The sequence below is a fragment of the Vulpes vulpes genome, chromosome 15 (assembly GCF_048418805.1).
Source record: "Vulpes vulpes isolate BD-2025 chromosome 15, VulVul3, whole genome shotgun sequence".
NCBI classification, from domain to species: Eukaryota; Metazoa; Chordata; class Mammalia; order Carnivora; family Canidae; genus Vulpes; species Vulpes vulpes.
In genome coordinates, this window is record NC_132794.1 from 79,121,528 (window position 1) to 79,144,415 (window position 22,888).

Below are 22,888 nucleotides of genomic sequence, written 5' to 3' on the forward strand. Positions count from 1 at the left end.
ACTCGATCCCGGGTATCCAGGATCGCGCCCTGGGCCAAAGGCAGGCGCCAAACCGCTGTGCCACCCAGGGATCCCTCAAAGCAGTCTTAATTAAAATTCCAGCAAGCTTTTTGGATTGACAAACTGATTCTAAAATTCACCAAAACAACTCTGAAGAACAAAGTTGGAGGGCTCACACTACCTGATTTCAAGAATCATTATAAAGCTACAACTAACAAAACAAAGAATAAAAACAAGTCACTGTTAAGATCATGAAAAGATGTACCACATATGATAAAAAGATACACCACATCTGATAAAAGACCTGTATCCAAAGTATATAAAACATTTTCAAAACTCAATAATAATAAAAAAATAACCCAATTAAAACATTGGCAAAAGATGGTTTCATGTATGTAGTCACATGTCAAAACTTACCTAACTATACACTTAAATATACAGTTTATGATGTCAATTAAATCTCAATAAAGCTGTTTTAAAAACACAACTATCTCACTAGACTGCCAGCTTCTCAAGAAAGGGATTATAAGTCATTAACATACGTGCCTACATCAGCATTTTCTAACACAAGAATACAGATGCAGGGGGTGCCTGGTGGCTCAGTTGGTAGAGCATGCAACTGTTGATCTCTGGGTCATAAGCTCGAGCCCCACATTGGATGTGGAGCCTACTGAAAACAAAAGACTGTAGAAGCAATTAAGTACTTGCTGCATAAACGTAATAATTAACAAGCGAAACAGGGAGAACATTGTATTAACTGAGGTTAAAATTATAATTCCAGAAAGACTTAATCTGAAAGTACTATATGGCTGACACATAAAAAAAATTCACATTTATAAAGACAGCCTGGCATGGTAAAAAGGAGCACCATACTGAGATTAGGAGACATGAGGGACCCAAAGTGAATCCTTAAATAACCAAATCTCTCAGTGGACTTTATTTCATCATCTGAAAATCAGGCTTGTTAATAATTCTTATCTTGTTAACTTCATAGAATTACTCGGAAAGCCACAGAAAAAGAATTTAAAAGTCTTCAAAACCATAAAGTGGTTAGTGTTGGTGTCATCAGACTTACCTTAAAGGGAGGTGGAGAAACCAAAGATACATGATTTCATTTATGTGAGGTTTAAAAGCAACCTGGTCTAGTGACCTGACTAGAAATAAAGATAGTCAGGAATAGTCCTGTTCCTTTCTATTTTCTGCCAGCAGTGGACAAGCTTCATTTTAATTATTTATAAAAAAGCAAAACAAAACAAAACTGCCTACTCTGATCTCTTAACTATGAAAACAAATACCTTTTCAGAGAAAAGTGGTTGAAAAATAAAAAATAGCAATGATCATGTTTCTATTTTAGCTTAGGATGGTTTTAGTCTTTCCTAAGAGAAATGAGATTAATTTCCTCAAGTATGGGAAATCTAAAATGCACACACAGATGCTTTTGCTCTAAACAAATTAAATCCTGGGTTTTCAGAGTAGATATCTTTCAAAAGTACGTCAAACTGGCTCTTCTGAAAAAGATATTCTTGTTTTAAATTAAAATATATTGGGATGCCTGGGTGGCTCAGCGGTTAAGTGTCTGCCTTCGGCTCAGGGCGTGATTCTGGGATCCAGGATCCAGTTCCACATAGGGCTCCTGCGGGAAGCCTGCTTCTCCCTCTGCCTGTGTCTCTACCTTTCTCTCTCTTTCTGTGTCTCTCATGAATAAATCAATAAAATCTTTATAAATAAATAAATAAATGAATTCAAATATATTGATAAACTATGATGAAAATACAAAGGTTAATAGTGGTAATAGCAAACAAGAGACAGAAGACTGAATGACCTTTGTGATACCTCTCTGTAAACACAGCCTATAAGATTTCATGCTCAAAGTCAAATCTTCCCTTAAGGGAAAAACTAGAAGGAACCCATTAAAATCTTTGCAAAAGTTTGTGACACATTAATGAGTTTTTAGATTTAGTGATAAGAAATGTTCCTATTTTCTCTTACTAGTAATGAAAGTTTATGATGAATTTAAGAAAAAATATTTGGGGATTAAAAAAATTCTATGTACAAAAAAAAAATTTCTATGTACCAATGGGTTGTACCCTTGGAAATAAGGTTTGTATAAAAGCAAAGCCATCTACTCTCCTTTTATTAGTAGCATTCATACTACTGATGATTATTCATAAGATAAAACACTCTTGACTTTCATTCCCATGATTAAGAAAAATGGAGAAAAGCTAAACTCCAATTGAATTTGGGTATTCCCCAGTGAGCTGGTATCTTTTAGTTGGCAATGGGTTGTTTTTTTGGAGTAATGAACCTTTAGTGTTTTTGCACTATAAAAATTATCAATACGATAAGCAGTGGTGTCTGTACACTTTTTAATTCTCTATCTAATCTGCTGACATTCACAAAAGATATAAGGATCTATGATGTCTGGGATGATCTGATTCACTGGAGGGCAGGTTTTATATTAAATGTACTAACATTTTGCTCAGTAAGTTTCATGTCTAGGCATCGCTTTAAGTGATCACCACACAGAAACAATAAAACTCCTAGAACCATGGTAACACCCCTTGGTATTAAAGTTTTTTCCTGGATGATATAGAAAAACATGAGAAAGGGGTGGGGGGGGGGGAGGAGATGAGGAAGACTGGAGTTTCTTTCTATCTATATATACCAAGAGGTTTTACCACATGGCTCTGCCTCCAGGGAGGATCACAACAAAGAGAGGGATGACACTATCTGGATAAAAGTATTTGCCTTTTCCATGACCTGTTTCATATTAATTTCAAAGTTTGATGCCAACCAGATGTCCCACAATGATGATAAATTTAATTTATTTCTAATTTCTCAAACTCTTCTACAGATTCAGGCAGCATAGTCACAGCCATTAGCTCATTGAGCCTGGATGAATCATTGAAGGAATGGAATTGATCAGGCAGATAGATTGCACTGCATGGTTAAGAGTCTCCTAAGAAGGGAGATGGCAGAAATCCAACAGCAAACAGATGATGAAATGGCCATTTCCATTAAGGGAACATCACATCACAGATATTAATTAGAAGGCACTATTACAGAGTTAAGTGGATGTGGGGAAAAATATAGAGTTAAAAGTCACCCCGGATGTCCCTAGCCTGAAGTAATTATAGAAGTGAAGGTGAGTCATGGATTTACAATTTTCCATTCATTTTACAATAACTTATAGGTAAGGTAGAGAACAGACATAACTCCATAGTGATCTTTTTTTTTTAGACTGGGGATAAGCTATCTTTAAAACAAGAAACAAATCCTCATGTTTTCCTTTCACTATTCCCAGGAAAATTACATCTTTTATTTACAAAAAAACTAATGGCACACAATAAGAGACCTGCTACTTTCCTAGTAAAAATGAAATGAAACAGATGAAACAAATTAGTTTTGAGTTTAAATGCTCAGCATTCTACCAAGTTTTTTATTTTAAGGATATAAACTCATCTTTAAAACTCATGAGATATTTTGTTCTGAGTTTTTAGTTCAAATCTAGCTTTAGCTACTAAAAATTAAAAATCTTCTGAAGTATTATTTGATAACACCCAAATGCTGGAAACAGTCACATTCCAGACCTTTAGAGCTCTCTAAAACATTATAAAACTCCTATTCAAAGTATCTATTGGCCCAATATATGACCGTTTAATTTCTTTTATTCTGCAATCCCTGGCACTTTCTTTTCCCCTAATATCTTCTAATGGCATCCTTCCTATCTGCACACATAACAAATAATAACTGCAAACAGAAGACCAATAAGTGAGTTGAGACAACAGTGAAAACAGAAGGGTTTTATCTTTATATTTTGGTATAATCTGGATCACAACCTCAGAATTCTGGATGAAATATTTCAGTTATTAACTTCAAATAGGTGAGGCTCTATCCAAGAGGAAATTCCTTTGCTGGGGTTCCATTCTTAATTTCCTACATAAACTTAGAAAATTAACAATTTGCCTTACATCACCAGAAGAGCAGAATCACAGGGATATTATAAGAAATAATAAGATATCCAAATAATGTGGAATGACTTGTTGAACGTCTTTTTTTTTAAACCAACAAGCAGGGCAGCCCCAGTGGCTCAGCGGTTTAGCGCTGCCTTTAGCCCAGGGTGTGATCCTGGAGACCTGGGATCGAGTCCCACATTGGGCTCCTTGCATGGAGCCTGCTTCTCCCTCTGCCTGTGTCTCTGCCTCTCTTTCTCTCTCTATCTCAGGAATAAATAAATAAAATCTTTAAAAAAAATAAAATTAAAAAAAATTAAAAAAAAATAAACCAACAAGCACTTACAAAAGATAAGGGTGCATTAGTAAAAATGATTAAGTAAAAACCTCTGAAAATTTTCTGTTCCATAAAAGCAATGAGAACACTGGCAAAAATTGTGAGAAACAACTTCTTCTGAACTGTGGGAATTAACCAAAGGCTTGAGCAGTCTGAGAAGAGTTCATTAAGGAAAAATTGACTGAATCTTGGTAAAAATAGAGTTTTGTAACATTTTAACTCTCCCTAATCTTATTCCACTCTCCTGAACTCTAGAGTTGCCTTAAAAACCAAGTTTGCAATCACAGTAAAAACCACAAAAGGGGTCAAAAGAGAAATGAAGCTCCTTCAAAGCCCCATTCTCTGAGAACTGTTATCATTTGACCTGCCTGGTGGCTCCCTAAAAGACCTCCCTTGTAAGGCTGTCTTTATTTGACCTGACTTGGAGCTTAACCCATGCAAAAAGCTTAATCCTCAGGGGTGTTTGTTGAAAACAATTGCAGGCAATTGCTTAGTATAGCTACCTAAGGCAGTTGACATCAATTAGGGCAAATGATAGGCTAACCAAAAAGTTTCTTTTCTTTTTTTTTTTTCTTTTCTTTTTTTTTTTTTTTAAAGATTTTTATTTTTATTTTTTTTAATTCATGAGAGACACAGAGAGAAGGAAGAGACATAGGCAGAGGGAGAAGCAAGGTCCCCACAAGGAGCCCGATGTGGAACTTGATCCTGGAACTCTGGGATCACATCCTGAGTTGAAGGCAGACCTCCAACTGCTGAGCAACCCAGGCATTCCAAACCAAAAGGTTTCAAAGGAAAAGGTGAGGAATGAGCTATCTATAAGGGGCTTTAAAAAGTTCTTAGTATCTCCAAGAATCCAAAAGACTACATGTGTGACCATGGCTGTATACATACTCACCAAAGACCTTTAGAATGTCTTAAGCTCACTCCTGACCTTGAGGCTCTGTGCAAGCAAGAAATAAAGTGTCAAGTGCAAGCAGAAAGCAAGTGTCAATGGCCTGGTAGAGTGCTGAAGGTGAGCCCCAATGTGTATATAGAGCTCTTCAGAAAAGACTGACTTGTTGGTTCCAAGCATTTAAAGTAATCACAGTTCAATCATTAGCTAACCACCAACCTAAACAAGCAGAGACTTTAATGGCTATATACGAAAAAGAATACAGACTTTACAGAATTAGTTTAGGAAAGTCATTAAATAACAATAGCAAACAGCAACAAAAACAAACTCTGGGGGAAGGGGAAAATCTGATTCTGAGAGTTGCTACATTATTAAAATACCCAGTTTTCAACAAAAAAATTGAGATATGCAAAGAAAAGAGAATGTAGGGCCATACTCAGGCAAAAAAAAGTAGTCAGCTATAACTGTACCTGAGGAGTCCAGGTGTTAGACTTACTAAATAAAGACATTATATTAGGTATTTTAAAGATGTTCAAAGAACTAAAGAAAATTATATCTAAAGAACTAAATTAAAGTATGCAAACAATGCCTCACGAATAGAAAATCTCAAAAAAGAGAAATTATCTGAGGATCCCTGGGTGGCGCAGCGGTTTAGCGCCTGCCTTTGGCCCAGGGCGCGATCCTGGAGACCCGGGATCGAATCTCACGTCGGGCTCCCAGTGCATGGAGCCTTCTTCTCCCTCAGCCTATGTCTCTGCCTCTCTCTCTCTCTCTCTGTGTGACTATCTGCTCATGTGTGTGCTTTCTCTCTCTCTCTCAAATGAATACATAAAATCTTAAAAAAAAAAAAAAAGAACCAAACAAATTCTGGAGTTGAAAAGTATAGTAACTGAAATAAAAATTTCAGTAGAGGGATTCAAAAGCAGATTAGAGCAAGCAGAAGAAAGAATCAGTACACTTGAAGATAGGTCAATTGAGATTATCCTGTCCAAAGAACAGAAAGAATAGAGAATGAAGAAAAATGAACAGAGCTTCAGAGGCCAATAGGACATCATCAAATGTATCAACATATGTATAATGGAATTCCCAGAAGAAGCAGAAAAAAAAGGGACAAAGAATACTTAAAGAAATACTGGTCAAAAATTTACCAAATTTATCTAAACATTCAAGTAGCTCAATGAACTCCAAATAGGATAAAATCAAAGAGATCCTAAACACATCATAATCAAACTATTCAAAGACAAAGAGAAAATCTTAAAAGTAAAACATAAGCAACAAAATTTAGATACTCTCCTGAAGGTTGCCTACAAATATAACTGAAGCAAAGACAGTAGCTTCAAGATTAGATCTCAGAGTCTTAGTCCTAGCATGTACTTCTTTGGAGGTTAAATTAGTATAAATTTGATACAACTTATAAGGGATGGTTTTTCTCTCATTGTAATTTTTTAGAATAACAATCAACCAAATTCTCCAACCGAGGTGAGGGTCTAGTCTCCTACACTAATCTCAAAGTAGCAACAGATTCAAAAAGGAAATAAATTGTCCTTTGGAGAAAGAAAAAAGTAGCAGCAGCAGATGACTGATTATGGCTTTTATGTGGGAATGTTACCTGAATAAAAGGATTAACTTTCCTATGGTGGCTGATTAAGAATTTCTTAAGAGCTATGAGTTAATTACTAGTTTTTGGTAGCTCATTCACAAAAAATACAGTGACAGAGCATTATCTCAAGCAACAAAAAAACTTAAATAAAAAAATTAAACCTCAAAAATAGACCTAAAATATAAATTTGACTATATTTCCCTCTCTCTTCATCCCATATTAATTTAAATCAAGAAAAGCCACTCAGATCATCATACTATTTCTCTTAGGATTAGAAATTAGGGTAAACATAAGGTTACTGATTTACTTCTCTTCTATAAAAGCTCTCTGTTATGCTGATGGACTACTGTAACTGTGCTTTTTTACTTATATAGGTCTTCATATTGAAGTATAATGAAGCACTATGGAAACATGATGGAAGAATAATAATAGAATACATGCTCAAAGACATATCACTATCCTCTTCTTATGGACATTATGTCATAAAATTTCAAACTGGGAGGTAAATAAATAGTTTTAACCCTTGTTCCTCAGATAAAGAAGCCAAGAAAGAAAAGGTGGGAATAAATAGAACTGTAATAATTTGAAAAAGCCAAGAATAAATTAATCACTAAAAATACCAGGACTATGGGCAGCCCAGGTGGCTCAGTGGTTTAGCGCCACCTTCAGCCCAGGGCGTGATCCTTGAGACCGGAGATCAAGTCCCACATCGGGCTCCCTGCATGGAGCCTGCTTCTCCCTCTGCCTGTGTCTCTGCCTTTCTCTGTCTCTGTGTCTCTCATGAATAAATGAAATCTTAAAAAAAAAAAAAAAAATACCAGGACTAATGCCCATGGTGGAAAATAGCTATATCTGGGTAGCCTGTAGTCTTCATGATAGATACTCATAGATGAGGAAAACTACTCTATCATACAGACTTCCAAAACTAACCTGTAATGATAAGACATTCATTGTGATCCAGCACCTCAGTGAAGAGCCGCGAAACAATTAACTCAGGGTTGATTAAAAAGCGGATTTCTTCTTGCACAAGTCCTGCACTGGTTACACCACCTCCAACAAAACGGTTTGCAAAATCCACCTGTTTGGGTTAAAATATGGCATGTCAAATGATGATCTAATACCCACATATGTGATAAAGAAGTGCTCTCCCTCTTCCTTTCATTTCCCATATAAATCAATCCCCAAATTAGTAATCTTCCCAGGAAGAAAAGATTGTGGTTGACTGCACTCTTTCCATCTCACTGTAATTAACAAACTTGTAGTTTACAAACCTTGTATGTAGTCCAAGGACCACAAATCAAAGGAAACTTTATTTGGAAAGGTTTCAAGATCATTTCTACACCATTCACTATTCAATTTCCATTTATGGATTTCTTACGACTTTAATATAATCTTATCTTTTGTATAGGATATGGCAACCAAACATTTATCCTAAAAGAACTGAAAAACTTAGTAACTGCTCTTTTTTGGGTAATCTTTTTCTTCTGTGAAAGACTACAGAGATGGAAATTTCACCCTAAATTCAGTTGCAAATCCCAAACTGCGTAAACATTAGACTATTTTTTAAATATATCTAAAGAAAAAAATGAAAACAGAAAACCTTTTTGAACAACAAAGATTCATAATTTGGCTATTGCTGATAATGCTGCTATATAAACATCAGAGCACATGTTTATGGAAAGAGCTCAAATGTCCATCAATTGATAAATGGATAAAGAAGAGTGGGGTGTGTATGTGTGTGTATATAAACAAACTGGAATACTACCCAGCCATAAAAAAGAATGAAATCTTGCCATTTGCAACAATGTAGATGGAACTAGACAGTATTATGCTAAGCAAAATAAGTCAGAAAAAGACCCATACCGTATGATTTCACTCATGTGGAATTTAAGAAACAAAACAATTAATCATAGGGGGTAAAAAGAAAGCAGTAAACCAAGAAACAGACTCTTAACTATAGAGAACAAACTGATGACTACCAGAGGGGAGGTGGTGGTGGTGGTGGTGGGGTAGGGTGGGGATAGGTTACATAGGTGATGGGGATTAAGGAGTGCACTTGTTAAAAAAAAAAAAGGAGTGCACTTGTGATGAGCATAGGGTGTTGTACTTAAGGGTTGAAACACTAAATTATACAGTTAAAAGTAACATTCCACTGTATGTTAACTGGAATTTTAATAAAAACTTAAAAACAAAGATTCAACTAATATTTCAAATTTAGTTAAAATTATGCATAAGCTTTCTGAGGAGTACTATATTATAATGGGATCCTCAAATTCCTATTAATGAAGATGAATCACACAATCCTCAAGAAAAAGCAAACTCAGCATCGTTTGTCTTAAACCTACTAAGCACTCCAATGTGTTCAACACTATGCTAAGCTCTATGGAACAATATGTAAGAAATAGATTCCAGCTTTGCCATAGATTTTTGTATTCAAGGAGTTAGGTTACACACATGCACAACACCTTGTATACATACATAGCCATATACACATAAAAAGAATTTAGCAAGTAATGTAAGAGAGGCTTATATACTGTATATAAAGAAATACTCTTGTGTCTCTCCTTTACTCTTACACTACCACACTCATAATACTTCTACACCAGACATGTGGGTTTCCACACATCAAGCAATTCTGAAACACCTGCTGGGGGTCCTATAATTCAATTCAGTTCTGACACTATCTACCAGGATTCGCATCAGATCCCACAGGCTAAGGATTCAGTCCCACAAGACTGTCCCACTTCAGTCAGCAACTGCAAGTCCCAAATTGTCAACTATACTTCTAGTTGACCAGCTATAAGTTGAAATTCCTATGACCTGCTCCTGTGGCTTGATAGATCAGCTCACAAAACTCAGGGTAACACTTAAGTTTATTGATTTCTTAAAAAGGATATAATAAAGGATATAGATGAACAAACAAATGAAGTGATATATAGGGCATGGTAAGTAGGAAGAGGTATAGAGCTTCCACACCTTTCTGGACAAGGTACTTTCCTAACACTTCCACATGCTCACTAACCTGGAAGCTCTGAATCCTGCACTTTTGAGGTTTTGTAGAAGCTTCATCACTTAAGGATGATCAATCATTAACACAGTTTTCAGTCCCTCTCCCTTTCTCAGAAGTTGGGGATTATGGTGGAAAGTTCCAAACCTCTAATCATGGCTTAATCCTTTTGGTGATTAGTCCCCATCCTGAAGCTATGCAGGAACTCCACCAAGAGTCATCTCATCAGAATAAAACATTCCTGTAACCTAGGAAATTCCAAAGAATTTAGGAGCTCTGTTTCAGGAATCAGGGTCAAAGACCAAATATTAGAACAAAAGATGCTCCCAGTACACTTATCAGTTAGGATATTACAAGGGTTTTAGGACCTCTGTGCAAAGAACCAGGGGCAGAGACTAATATATATTTTTTTCTATTATTTTACATATACTTTCAGACTATTGTCAAATACAAGATTCCTTAAAACTTGCGTTCTCTAAAGCAATTATGATACTAAATGGTAATTTGAGGCGTATTTTACAGAAGAGTAAAACAAGAATACGAATCTTTTGATATAGTCTTCTTTCATTAGAGAAGAACTTCAAAAACACTGAATATATGACTGGATAAGTTCTTGAAATGAGTTATCACAGAGAATCATATATATTTTATACTCTGGCATACTAAATCACATTTAAAAAGAGAGTAACTCGAGCAGCCCGAGTGGCTTAGCGCCGCCTTCAGCCCAGGGCCTGATCCTGGAGACCCGGGATCAAGTCCCACATCAGGCTTCCTGCATGGAGCCTGCTTCTCCCTCTGCCTGTGTCTCTGCCTCTTTCTCTCTCTCTGTGTCTCTCATGAATAGATAAATAAAATCTTTAAAAAAAAATAAAAAAAGAGTAACTCTTTAGTATATATAGAAAAATAATTTTAGGGATGCCTGGGGGTAGTTCAGTAGTTGAGCATCTGCCTTTGGCTCAGGGGCATGATCTCGGTCCGGGGATTGAGTCCCGTATCAGGCTCCCTGTGAGGAGCCTGTTTCTCTGTCTGTGTCTCTGCCTCTCTCTCTGTGTCTCTCATGAATAAATAAGTAAAATCTTAAAAAAAAAAGAAGAAAAGAAAAAGAATTTTGGCTAACCTAGTCCATTGATTAGAATTAGTTGCTTACAATATATAAGTTCATTATGCACTGGGTGATTCATGGCTTAAAATGTCCAACAAAGATCAACTGAATATTGTGCTGAGAACCATGTGATACAAAGATGAATATGAAGTGAGCCTTGACTTCACAGCATCTGTAATCTTGAGATCCCAGCACATAAGCAGAATAAGATGATTATTAAAGAACCCACTAGAATGTATTAGATCATTCCCAAATAATACAATTAACTAAAACTGGAGCAACGGGATATGGCATTCATTTTAGATTTTGCTGACATTCAGGCAGAGGAAATAACTGCACAAGGACATGGCAAAAAAACAACTGTGCAGAGCTATATGAAAGACAGTGGTAGGTAGATACCTCATGCCTGTCTGCAATGTAGAGTATGTAAAGGATTATAGTTGCTGATGAGGTATTCTGGGGTCAAGGAAAGTTTTACTTAATTTTGAAGGTTCTTGGAATTCTAAAAAGAAAAGGTACAACTAAAAAAAAAAAGAAAAAAAAAGAAAAAAAAAAAGAAAAGGTACAACTAGACCTGTGTTTTAGAACGATAATTTAGGCTAGAGTTGAAAGAATGAGTTGGAGAGGAGTAAAATTGAAAGCACAGAGTCTGGTTAGGTGACTATTGAATAGTTCAGACAAGAATTACTAGGGCCTCAAACAGGTCAGGGGGAAAAAAAGTGAAGGAATGAGAGACCTAGCAAAAAGTCAAAATGGACAGCACTTGAAAATCAAAAGATTAGCTAAGCATAACAGTATTGTGAATACAAATGAGAAACAAACAAGGTTTAAGATCAATGAAACTTAATTTTTACTGGAACATGGTACACAATTAAAATAAAAAGGTAAGTTCTATCCAACTTATGTACAACTTGGTAATGATAAATGAAATATATTCAATGTGCATACTATTATTCATTCTTTGAATAAAAGGCCAAAATTTATTATTTGAAAGGTATGCATAGAAATAAATACATTATACTAAACTCAATACGCCTCTGAAGGCAGGGATCTTTTAGAAAAAACTGTCTACTACTTTAAAAAGTTCTTAATAAAAGGCTCTCTATTACAGGTAAGAAATCTGTTCTAGCACATGAAAACAAGCATATGAGGGCTTCTATATTTTTAGCCATTTTCAACTTACTTTACTTTAAAGCTACTTGTTCAGATTGCTCAGTTTCTGAATTATAACTTTACGAAAAGGAGAAATGGTAACAATCCTTAGAGAGGTTTTGTTGTTGCCATTCAGCATAATGTAATTTATATGCTACACAAGGAGCTTTGTAATACTGCAATATAATATTCCCCGATCTCCTGGGGATATGTGGCATGTATAGGGAGAATAATTAATAGAAGCCTTTATGGTATTCTTTTAATCTACTGAAGTTTCACATTTCGTCTATAATATATTCCAGAAAAGTGGGAAGAATCTCAATCTTGAATGTTGCTAAATAATTACTTGCTGATTGTATTGTGATGAAAGGTCAGCATTCCTGTGGTGCTAACTAGCAGTAGCTTTGTTTATTTCATGTGTATTAAGACTCCCTCAGTTAATCTAAAACTTTATTGTAGAAAAGAACGTCATCAAGATAGAAATGTGGGGGAAAAAAGTAACATTCATTTAGAACAGATTTTAAGCATATTTCAAAATTACTGTTTATTTAAGAAAAAGTAATGATTAAATACAAATTAAAAAAAATTTAAGAAAAAAAAATTTAAGTACCACATGTTAATCCAGTATCTAAATGTTTATAATCTCAAAAAATTAGTGAGAGAGAAGGATTTAAAACAAAACATGGTTTGCCCCTTTGAAGATTTTAATTATTAATATGTCTTTTAAGAGGCCATTCTAAAAAGAATCTGTTTCATTAAGTACTGAGAGCATAAATATATAATAACTAGCCAAACGCAAGTCAGTCTAGTTATTTTACAGTATACATAGTTATTCAAACAGTTAGTCCGTTCTCAGGAAACTGATTTAGCTTCTGACCCAATATAAGCATCAAATAAGGATCTAAGAAGAAAAATCAGCAATTTCCAGTATAAGTGAAATGATGTACAACATCTTTCAAAGAAAACTGAGATTACAATGCTCTTATAAACTGGATAAGAACACAAATCACTACATTTTGTCTCTGATTAGTGATTTTTCAAAAAAATCAGTATAAAGAAAAAGAAAAGCATGTATTCAGGTTAAGTGACACAACAATTTAGCTAGATACATAGGGTGTTTTATTTGTTAACTCCTTTTTCCAAAAATATATATATTTAAAATAAAGGTAGTAACACAGATTAATAACAAAGATCAAGACATGGACAAAATTACCTGCTCTGAAACAGGTAAAGGACACCAAGCAGAGTTGGCTCATGTGCCTAAAGCTGTTACGTATGGGAGAGAGGACTTTCTTATCAATCTTTTAGACATCTGTCTCCTAAGACCTAAACAAGGTTGGTGGCAGAAAAACATTTCAAGCTGGTCATCATTTGGAGCAGAGAAAGAGCCTTTAAAGAAAAAGAACAAAACTGCTTGGTGATAGCTGTCAAGACCATACCCAGGGAACTTCCTCCACTGTCAATCTACAATCAATGTCTGAACTAAGAAACCTGATGTTGCCCAGATCTTAAAGTTTTCTGTCAAAGGCTTTTTAAAGAGGCGCACGTTAAGAAACAGCATACACTGGCAAATAACAGTATTACCAAGACTGTCAAAATGATCTGTTTGGCGTTTTTCTCCATTCTGCTATCATGCTTCTTTGCATTAAATCAGTTTAGGAGAGAAATAAACAGGTTTTCAAACTTCCTTTGCTGTCAGAAGCTTGACAAGAGTAAGTCCCAAACAGCACACTGTTGTGATTCACCTACCTGTAGCATGCCTTGACCATTTCCTTCTATGGTACCTTCATAAGTGACATGCAATCGAGTCAGGGGTTTTTCACATCTACAATTTAAAAGATAATCCTTTACTTTTAATGAACTTCACTAAGGAAAAATGTGAAAATATACATAACTACAGAAGAAATATTAAAACCATTACGAATCTTAAAAGCCAGAAACATATGCCTGGTTAACGTTTTTGGTATAGGTTCTCCCAAACTTTTTCTTATTCAAATACTAAACATACATATTTAAATTAAAATGAGATAACATGCTGTTTTGAAATCCATATTTTTTCCTATAAAATGTTTCTCTTCAAGAGTTGAAAAAGTCGGGAAGCCCCGGTGGCGCAGCGGTTTAGCGCCGCCTGCAGCCCAGGGCGTGATCTGGAGACCCTGCATCGAGTCCCACGTCAGGCTCTCTGCATGGAGCCTGCTTCTCCCTCTGCCTGTGTCTCTGCCTCTCTCTCTCTCTCTCTCTGCATCTCTATGAATAAATAAATAAAATCTTTAAAAAAAAAAGAGTTGAAAAAGTCTCAAAATATAAAAACAAAATTAAGATCTATGCAATTTTATTATCCTACAGTTGACACCTGAAGAAAAATAAAAAAAAACTTCGGCAATAAATCATATATGATATTGAGATCGGGTCTATTTTCAGTAGTTTGATAAACATGAGTGTATGAGTGTATGTGGTGGCAATATCTTGATGAAAATACAGGCCACAGAAATCTGATCTATGGTACTTTTATGTTAATAAAACTGATGAATTAATCTAGTACCTGTTAAGTCACAATTATTTTCTTTCGCTTTCATACACCATGGTCACTAACATGCTACCGCAAAATGTGGCACCATGGGATATCAAATACCTTAAGATTAATTAAGTTTGAGAAAACAGCAGAAGCAGCAGGGTCACTATGACCTCCTCCCCTCCGCACAGTTCTTCCCTACATGTAATAAGACCCTCATGTGCAAGGTGTCCACTCTGTATTTGGAGGAAAGGAATATTCCTATCTCTGAAGAAGAAAGGATGCCAAGAATTCTAACAAACAGGCCTTGCTAAGTTTTCCCCAGATAACTACAATTACCTCATACTTCTTAATCTGTCATATTCCACAAAGATGTCCACTCTTCACTGAATCTGACATAAAAGTACGTGGGTCTATTTCTTTGGGCCTTCATTTCCTTAAGAAGGCTCCTGTGACATGAAAAATTTACATCAAATAAATCTGTGTGCTGGGATGCCTGGGTGGCTCAGCGGTTAAGCGCATCTGCCTTCAGCTCAGGGTGTAATCCTGGAGTCCTAGGATTGAATCCCACATCGGCCTTCCTGCATGGAGCCAGCTTCTCCCTCTGCCTATGTCTATGCCTCTCTCTTTGTGTCTCTCATGAATAAATAAAATCTTAAAAAAATAATAAATTTCTGTTTGTCTCCTGTTAATCAGTCTTTGTCCTTTTAATTTTCAGATCCTGACTGGTTTGAGAAAAAAGTTTTTCCTCCCTTACAGTGTTTACCTGGCTTACATTATATTTAAAAACCAATTGCATTTTATTAACAGTATTTGGTGAGGGCATTTTTCAGTAATAGATTTTCCCCGATTACTTACTTAATAAAAAATATAAATAACAGATGAGATCCAAATACCTAACTTATATAAGGGTTGCATTCATTTTTGGGGAGGGAATGATATATTTTTTAAAACAATGATATATATATATGTGTGTGTGTGTATATATATATATATATATATATATATATATACACATTTTTAAAGATTTTATTTTTTCATTTGAAAGAGAGAGCGTGCACACAGAGTGAGAGAGGGAGAAGCAGATCCCCTGCTGAGCAGAGCCTGATGCAGGGCTAGATCCCAGCACATTTGAGATCATGACCTGAGGCTAAGGCAGATACTTAGCTGACTGAGCCACCCAGGCGCCCCAATTATATATTTTTTAAAACAATTTAACTGGGGAAGCGCTATTTACCTTATTGGGATTTACTTTCTTCCTAATTTCAGTAAGCTTCTCCTTTCTGGAGAAGCTCCTGTCCAATAGACTGACAGCCTTAAACAGAAGGCAATTCAGTATATGTTCTAAGAGCTTCATTTGCATTAAGTCATGTAATCCTCACAACAACCCTATTACTACTATCTCTTTTTAACAGACGGGAAAACAATGCACAGGAACCATCTAAGTAACCTGCCCAAGCAATAAAGCATCAAGAATTTGAAGCCAGGTAACCAGTATGCTTTACCTTTAGAAAAATTACTTTCAAAATCTCTTATAGAAAGTTATGACACTAGTTTGATTTTTTTTAACTTCTTTTTGTTTGTTTTTCGATCCTACTTTCCTAACCATTTTATGCTAAGGGAGACCACCCATGAGGATACTACTGAAAAGATAAAGAAGCATGATCCAGAAATCTCTAGTTTGTCATTCAGGACTTCAAAACAGAAATCTCATCTGTTCTTCAACTATTCTTCCTAACTAAAGCTGTCAACATAGAGTATAATACTCAATAAAATTATGAAATTGCTAGACAGCTTTCTTAAAGTATCCTCCACCTTCTTGATAGGCCTCCCCTTTTGGCTCCAGCAAATCTTTCATACCAGTCATAATCAAAGACACAGACGATAATGAATCTCTGTGATTAACTAAGCCTAGCTAAGATATTTGCTGATAATCACTGGGTTAACTGTAACATGGCAGAAACTTGGAAATCAGAAAAACCTCTAAGTTCCTGGCACCCATTTAGCCCCATACTCTTGGGAACACCAACAATTTTCATCTCTTCTTTATCCTCCCTCTTTAAGTGAATGCATGTTCTGGTTCTGTGGGTCTGAGAAATTGATTAATTACATTCTCCAACTTATGAAGCACTAAAACAGAACAGAACAGAAGTCAATGAAATAAAACAAGTTAGAAAAGTTACCAAGTTAAATTGTGCCTATCAAAGTTAAGGGGAATATCTTGAACTTATACATTGAGGTGAAATGGTGCATTTCCCATTACTGAAGCTGTCTGTCACCTATCACAGGTATTATAGAGTTGATTGATATTTTTAGGATACAGTTAGAGCAGATGATTTCCTGGGGTCCCTTTCATCTCTAATATGCCAAGACTCCAAACTGCTATACATGTTCCCTTCCTTTCTACTCAATTTTGTTTTTGTTTTTATATTCCAGTTGTTTAATCTTTTACCTACTTCCTTCTACTGATAATCATCTCAGCCATGCAGTTAGCCTCCTAAAGTAAGTTTTTCTTTCTCCTTGCGAACATCTTTGATGGATAAAAAAACACCACAGGAAAGCCACCTAAGTAGATGTGCTTCCTCAAGTTAACTCCCGTAAATAAAAATTAAGAGAAAGTAGAAATAAGACTTAACACGAATGTAAACACAAATATGCACAGTACATTTGATCATGTTCTCATATGCTATGAAAAAGTTGATCTATTCTTAAGTGCTTTGGGGATCTGCTCTGGATTAGGAAATGTATTAACTAGTTTAGGGCATGAAGGAATTTACAAATCTGCATGAACTCAGATTGGTTACTATTCTTCTCAGTTATTTGCAGATAAACAATAAGGAAAAAAAACCTCAGTAAATTAGCAACTTCCACGAAATCTGCCAATAGTACACATGAACAGTCAAACTTCAAAATTCTGGTCACTCAGACAAATTCTAGAAAATTACTATTAACACTTTATTTTATTTTATTTTTTTTTACTATTAACACTTTAGATTAACAAAAAAAAATTTCCTCCATCTTGTCCTCCAGAATGAAAAGCCATAAAATACAAATATGCTAACCAAGAGGAGTATAAGGATGAATATTAAATATTGGTGTTCCAGTTAATAGTGGTGTCTTCATACAAAACTCCTTAATTCTAAACAGGACTTTGTTTCAGAAGAAAAAAACTAAGGCAAAGAGTAGAAGTCAAAGGCTTGCAGACTTTGAATCATACAGCATGACCTTTCCAACAATGAGAGCTATCAAAATGAGAGCTATCAATTGATCATTTATAGGAAATTCCCTAGCAATTAAGAGTCTGGGAAACCATCTTTCCAGGAGTTGCAAAATAGAATCCTAGTACAGTAAAAGAGCCCTTCTAATTCTAAGATTCCCGATTATTTTTATTACTATTACCTTTCCCACTCTGGAAAATCTTCAAGACTCTGTCTTGTAAATGTCACCAAGCCAGTAGGTTCTACAAAAGCAATAGAAGAAAAAGAAACCCAAAGGAAGTTTTGATTTTGGAAAGATTATATACATTCGGTAAAATAATGGATCTAACAATGGTTATAAAACTAATTGGAAAATATCAAGTTTAGTGTTGGAATACAACAGAAAACCGATTTAAAACAGTATTATCCTTACAGTAGGAATTCTTTTTATAAAATAGTAAGCCCTCACTAAAACAAAACTATATAAACAACAGCACAATGGTACTTATTGGTTAAGTTTTCTAAACTGAATACATTTGTAAAAACTCAACCAAAAAAAGGGGTACATTAATGAGTGTAGCTTATACAATAAAGACGAATTTGAATTTGAATTTTAATGTTTACTCCTTCTCTGAGAAAAGCCTTAAACTTACATCTAAAGACTGGTGAATATATACACATTTATATGTTTTATAATAAAATAAAATGTCTGTCATTAAAAAAGAAAATTGTTGACAGGCCCTTTGGAGTTGACAAAGCTAAATCCAGGGCTTAGATGATATGCAATTGTTCTACTTACAAGTCATCTTAGCTGGAAGGAAGAATCACTGTGCTCTAAGAGGTTAGAAAAGAAAGATGACATAGTTTTTAAGGAGGAGTAGATATAAGGGGATCAAAATGCAGTATGTTTTAGAGGAATGTGATCCTTTTTTGTTAGATTTACTTTTTTTTTTTTTTCTAATTAGGGGCAAAAGCAACAAATAAATCAGCAGGCCAAAAGTAATTTGATTCAAATCAAAGAACAAACTAAAAAGGCCAGGCCACTTCTGTTTAAAAAAAAAAAGAAAGAAAGCAAAAAAGAAAGAAAGCAAAAAGCTCTTAAGCAAAGAGATATGTCAGAAACTATTAGTGATAATGCTGGTAGAGTCCCATTGAAAGCCTGACAATCATTTCATTTTTCTGGATGATTCCACATTTCTCCGCTCTCAGTCACAAATAGTAACAACTCAAAAAATCGTATGAAGGAGTTACAGTAGAACATTAATGGGTGGATTTTGTTAATATGGGTTATAAAATATTCTTAAGATTTCCTTAAGAAATTTCTCTAAGGCAAAAGGATAACATATATAAAACTCACAAGAGATCAAACAATTCAAACACCAGAGAAGCAATTCTATTAATAAGAAACTAATGTCAGTATCATCATTCAGCAAATTAACAGATTAGCAGGAATATTAAATGTCTTTCATATATACTAGGAGATCCCAAAAGAAATTCATAAATGAATATCACTAGCAAAGCTAGAAAAAAGACAGAACATGGCTCTTTAGATATAATTAAAACAAAAAGAACTTGAGGGCATTCTTATTGCCTTTCTTCCATAAAAAGGTAACTTTTATACTAGAATAGATTATTTTATTTTGGTTAATCAAATATTTCCCTTAATAAAATCACAATATGTGCTGCATATGAATTATCAATTTTTAAATACTCCATCTATAAGTATTTTATCTAAAACTATACTAAAAATAATTCAAAAAGCCCTTAAAAATCAACAAGATCCTCATTAAAAATACAAAATAAAGGGATCCCTGGGTGGCACAGCGGTTTGGCGCCTGCCTTTGGCCCAGGGCGCGATCCTGGAGACCCAGGATCGAATCCCACATCAGGCTCCCAGTGCATGGAGCCTGCTTCTCCCTCTGCCTATGTCTCTGCCTCTCTCTCTCTCTCTCTCTCTCTCTCTGTGACTATCATAAAAAAAAAAAAAAAAAAAAAAAAAGACATTTGACAACATCGAAAAGTTGGTCTTGACAGAATTACATTTTATCATTTTATCAATTCTAAAAGGCACATTTTTTTTCATGTGGTAATAAGCCTCTGAAACTGGGATACAACTTTCATAATGGAAGGTATCTAGCTATTGCCACTAGTCTAAATTAACGTTGAATTTTCCCAGAGATGTGCATCTGCTTCTGCAGTCATCTGGGAGCACCACCAACCTGAGATCATTGTGAATTAAATCCACTGTTGCAGGCTTTTGTGGATCACACTGGTAATAGGACTTTAGACTCTAAACTTGAGGCTAGTGGTTTAAATTCTCAGAGGAAATTTTTTGTATCTTCTCTAGCCAGTGCCAAGACTGACACTTGCAGTTTCTTTTTTGTCCCTTTTTTGCAGAGCCAGGTTAATTTCTCATCTATCCTTAGACTGAAGGTACAGACCTCTGGTATATCAACTATGTAAAAGAGGTCTCCTAAGATCCTTCAACATGAGTGTTTTTTCCTTCTTTGCAGTATATAACATAATGACACTTTTTACACTCTACAATGTCCTGGATTTGATGTAATATGGTTTAAATAGGTATCTGTAGTTTCTATTAAGTAGACTTTAGACTTTCTATATAAATTCATCATTAGCTTGTAAATGTCTTTTATTCCACTATTTCCTCTTTAAGCCTGTAACTTTACATCCTAAAAACTTATAACATGTGTCATTATATTTCATAAGGAACTAAATTACCAGGTACAATGAAAAAGCCAGAAAATAAAATGTCTAGTTATAATTTTTTTCAGCCTAATTCCTAGTATTTATGATGGTTTATAAAATTTTAGTTGAAAAAACAAAACATTAGCATTTTCCCTCAAAGTAAACAAAATCCTAAAACTTAAGCAAGTTAGCTCTTAGAGAACTAAGACTCCAAGGACAGAAAAGTAAGCTCTGAATTACTTAGTTATAATAACAGAATTCATCCTATTTAGCAAAGCAAATTTAAGGTAGAAAAAAAAATACTCATTTTTCCAACAAATTATAACAAATCCTAATTTGGCTTTATGTCTCATAAACTCAAATGAGACTTCATTTCCTTTATTATTTCATTCAGTATAGAAAACAAAACTAAAAATAAATAAGCTAACAAGTAAGTAGTCCTCTATCATAGAAGCATGGTTTTTCTGTTAAATATCAAAATTCTGATAACAGACTTCTTTCCAAAACTCTGAACAATGTTCAGTGCCAATAACTTCAAAAGGAAAAAATGCCAAGTGTAATGTGAGATTACACACTAAAGGAAGGCTATGAGAAAACTGACCTTAGAATGAACCAATGATGTACTTAAGACAATCTGACAACCTGAATGATCAGAATTGAAAGGAACTCATTTCACTTGACCAGAGTTGATCTGCTCTATTTAGCAAAAGCAAACTTTAAGAAGTTCTGGTTTCCCTTATAATTGACTTGGAGGAAAGGCCACTCATGTAACTTCTCACTTAACATTTACAACTATCCTATGAGGTAGTTGGTCATTATTCTCTTATTTTACTGATGAGGATACTGAGGCTTGAAAGTGTTAAGAAGCTTGTCTGTGGGCACTCAGCTCTTAGGGTAGGAGTAGCAGTACCGATCTATTATTATTATTAGCTGGTAATTTCTAGCCCTGGTTAGACCTCTACTACCACTGCCTCAGGTGTTACAATTAGTCTCTGGAAAAACAGTATGGTCAAGGTCCAAAAGAAAAAGACAAACTTGTAAACACTAAGTATAACACTATTTCATAAGAACTCTACAAAGTGTGTAAAGGGGCTACAAAAGAGAAGGATGGTAGGAAGGCAACAAACTGGCTGTCCTCCACAAATAAACTGTTAGTAGTCAATGCTTCTTAAAATAAAGAACACCCAAAACATATTTCCTGGACAATATACCTTCTTTTCAGAGTATTAATTTACTGTTTTTCACTCATGAAAACCTATTAAAGTAAGTTCTACTGATCTAATTTCAGAGTATATACAACTCATATGTATTTATAGCACACATTTAATGTATATAACATGCATAAAATCTAGATTATAATACTGAATTATTTGGTTTGGGCAGGAAGATGTACTTTGAACACAAAATGTTTCTGACCTGACACTTGATCTGAACCATCCCAATTAGTGATAAAAATTATATTAAGAATGAAAGGAATTTACTTTTCTCCGTGACTCTTCTAAAGTAGCAGAAGAGTGTTTTAAGCTTCTCTGGTTTTCTTGATGAACGACCTTCGAACAACCTGAAGAAAAACAAAATAAAGAAAATAAAAAAGGGGTTTAAAATGCCTTAATGACTGACATTAAGGCAATAAAATATATTTAGCAACGAAATATATTGCTATCAAGGGAAGGCAATTCTATAATAACAGAGACCTGGAAAACTGGATTCAAACGGCATCTGGAGAGGACTAAAACCAAATAGAACCAGGCTTCTTAGAAGTTGTTTGAGTCAGATGGCACTCTCTAACAACCACATTTCTCCCTCTATCTTCCTCCAGGGAAAATGCACCATCTGGTCCTCCAAAGTCAATTAGGCCGGCGAGTTAATGCTCAATCATTTTCCCAATGGAAAATACTAATAATTCATAATATTACTGGGTAGTTAAATGGCTGAACAAAAATAGTCCCTGAAAAAAATCCACACGATTATGTTGGGGGACGGAGGGTAGTGGGCAGTTATGACAATAACAAGCAGGTATGACAAAGTATTTGGGCACAGACCAATCTTTGATAGTTAAACAGATACACACTTTGCACAATAACCAAAACAGTGCCTTCATTTAGTTTCCAGAAACCTGGACTTGCACTACTTAGTCTTCTTCAAAATGACATAGCATTGTTAACGGTAACACATAATGCAATTTATCCTGAGGAAAGAAAAGCAGGGCTTTGGAAGCATATGACCTAAATAAGGAGTTTGCTAAAAGATTTCAAACATAAAAACATGCTTTGGGGATGAGATCTAGCTCTCCAAAGGCATTTGAAAATTATAAAGAAATTCTGCAGTTATAAATGATGAGGTATTATTTATCTGCCTCTAGTCATATGCTCTGGCATTACAACCAGAAACCATTCAAGTAAAAGTCCTTTTTAATAAGTGCCAAAATGG

At 34.9% G+C, this 22,888-nt stretch overlaps 1 protein-coding gene across 7 annotated transcripts in view; it reads right to left on the bottom strand.

Annotated features, from left to right (window-relative positions):
* PARG (poly(ADP-ribose) glycohydrolase) overlaps positions 1–22,888 on the bottom strand; it is a 115,839-nt gene that overhangs the window by 32,138 nt on the left and 60,813 nt on the right. For all 7 annotated transcript variants that reach the window (XM_072739337.1, XM_025989811.2, XM_025989822.2 and 4 more), the window contains exons 10-13: positions 21,940–22,019; positions 17,955–18,015; positions 13,793–13,868; positions 7,713–7,860 (exon numbers count right to left, since the gene is read on the bottom strand). In XM_072739337.1, coding sequence (XP_072595438.1) covers positions 7,713–7,860; positions 13,793–13,868; positions 17,955–18,015; positions 21,940–22,019 — 365 coding nt within the window. The remainder of the gene's footprint in view (positions 1–7,712; positions 7,861–13,792; positions 13,869–17,954; positions 18,016–21,939; positions 22,020–22,888) is intronic.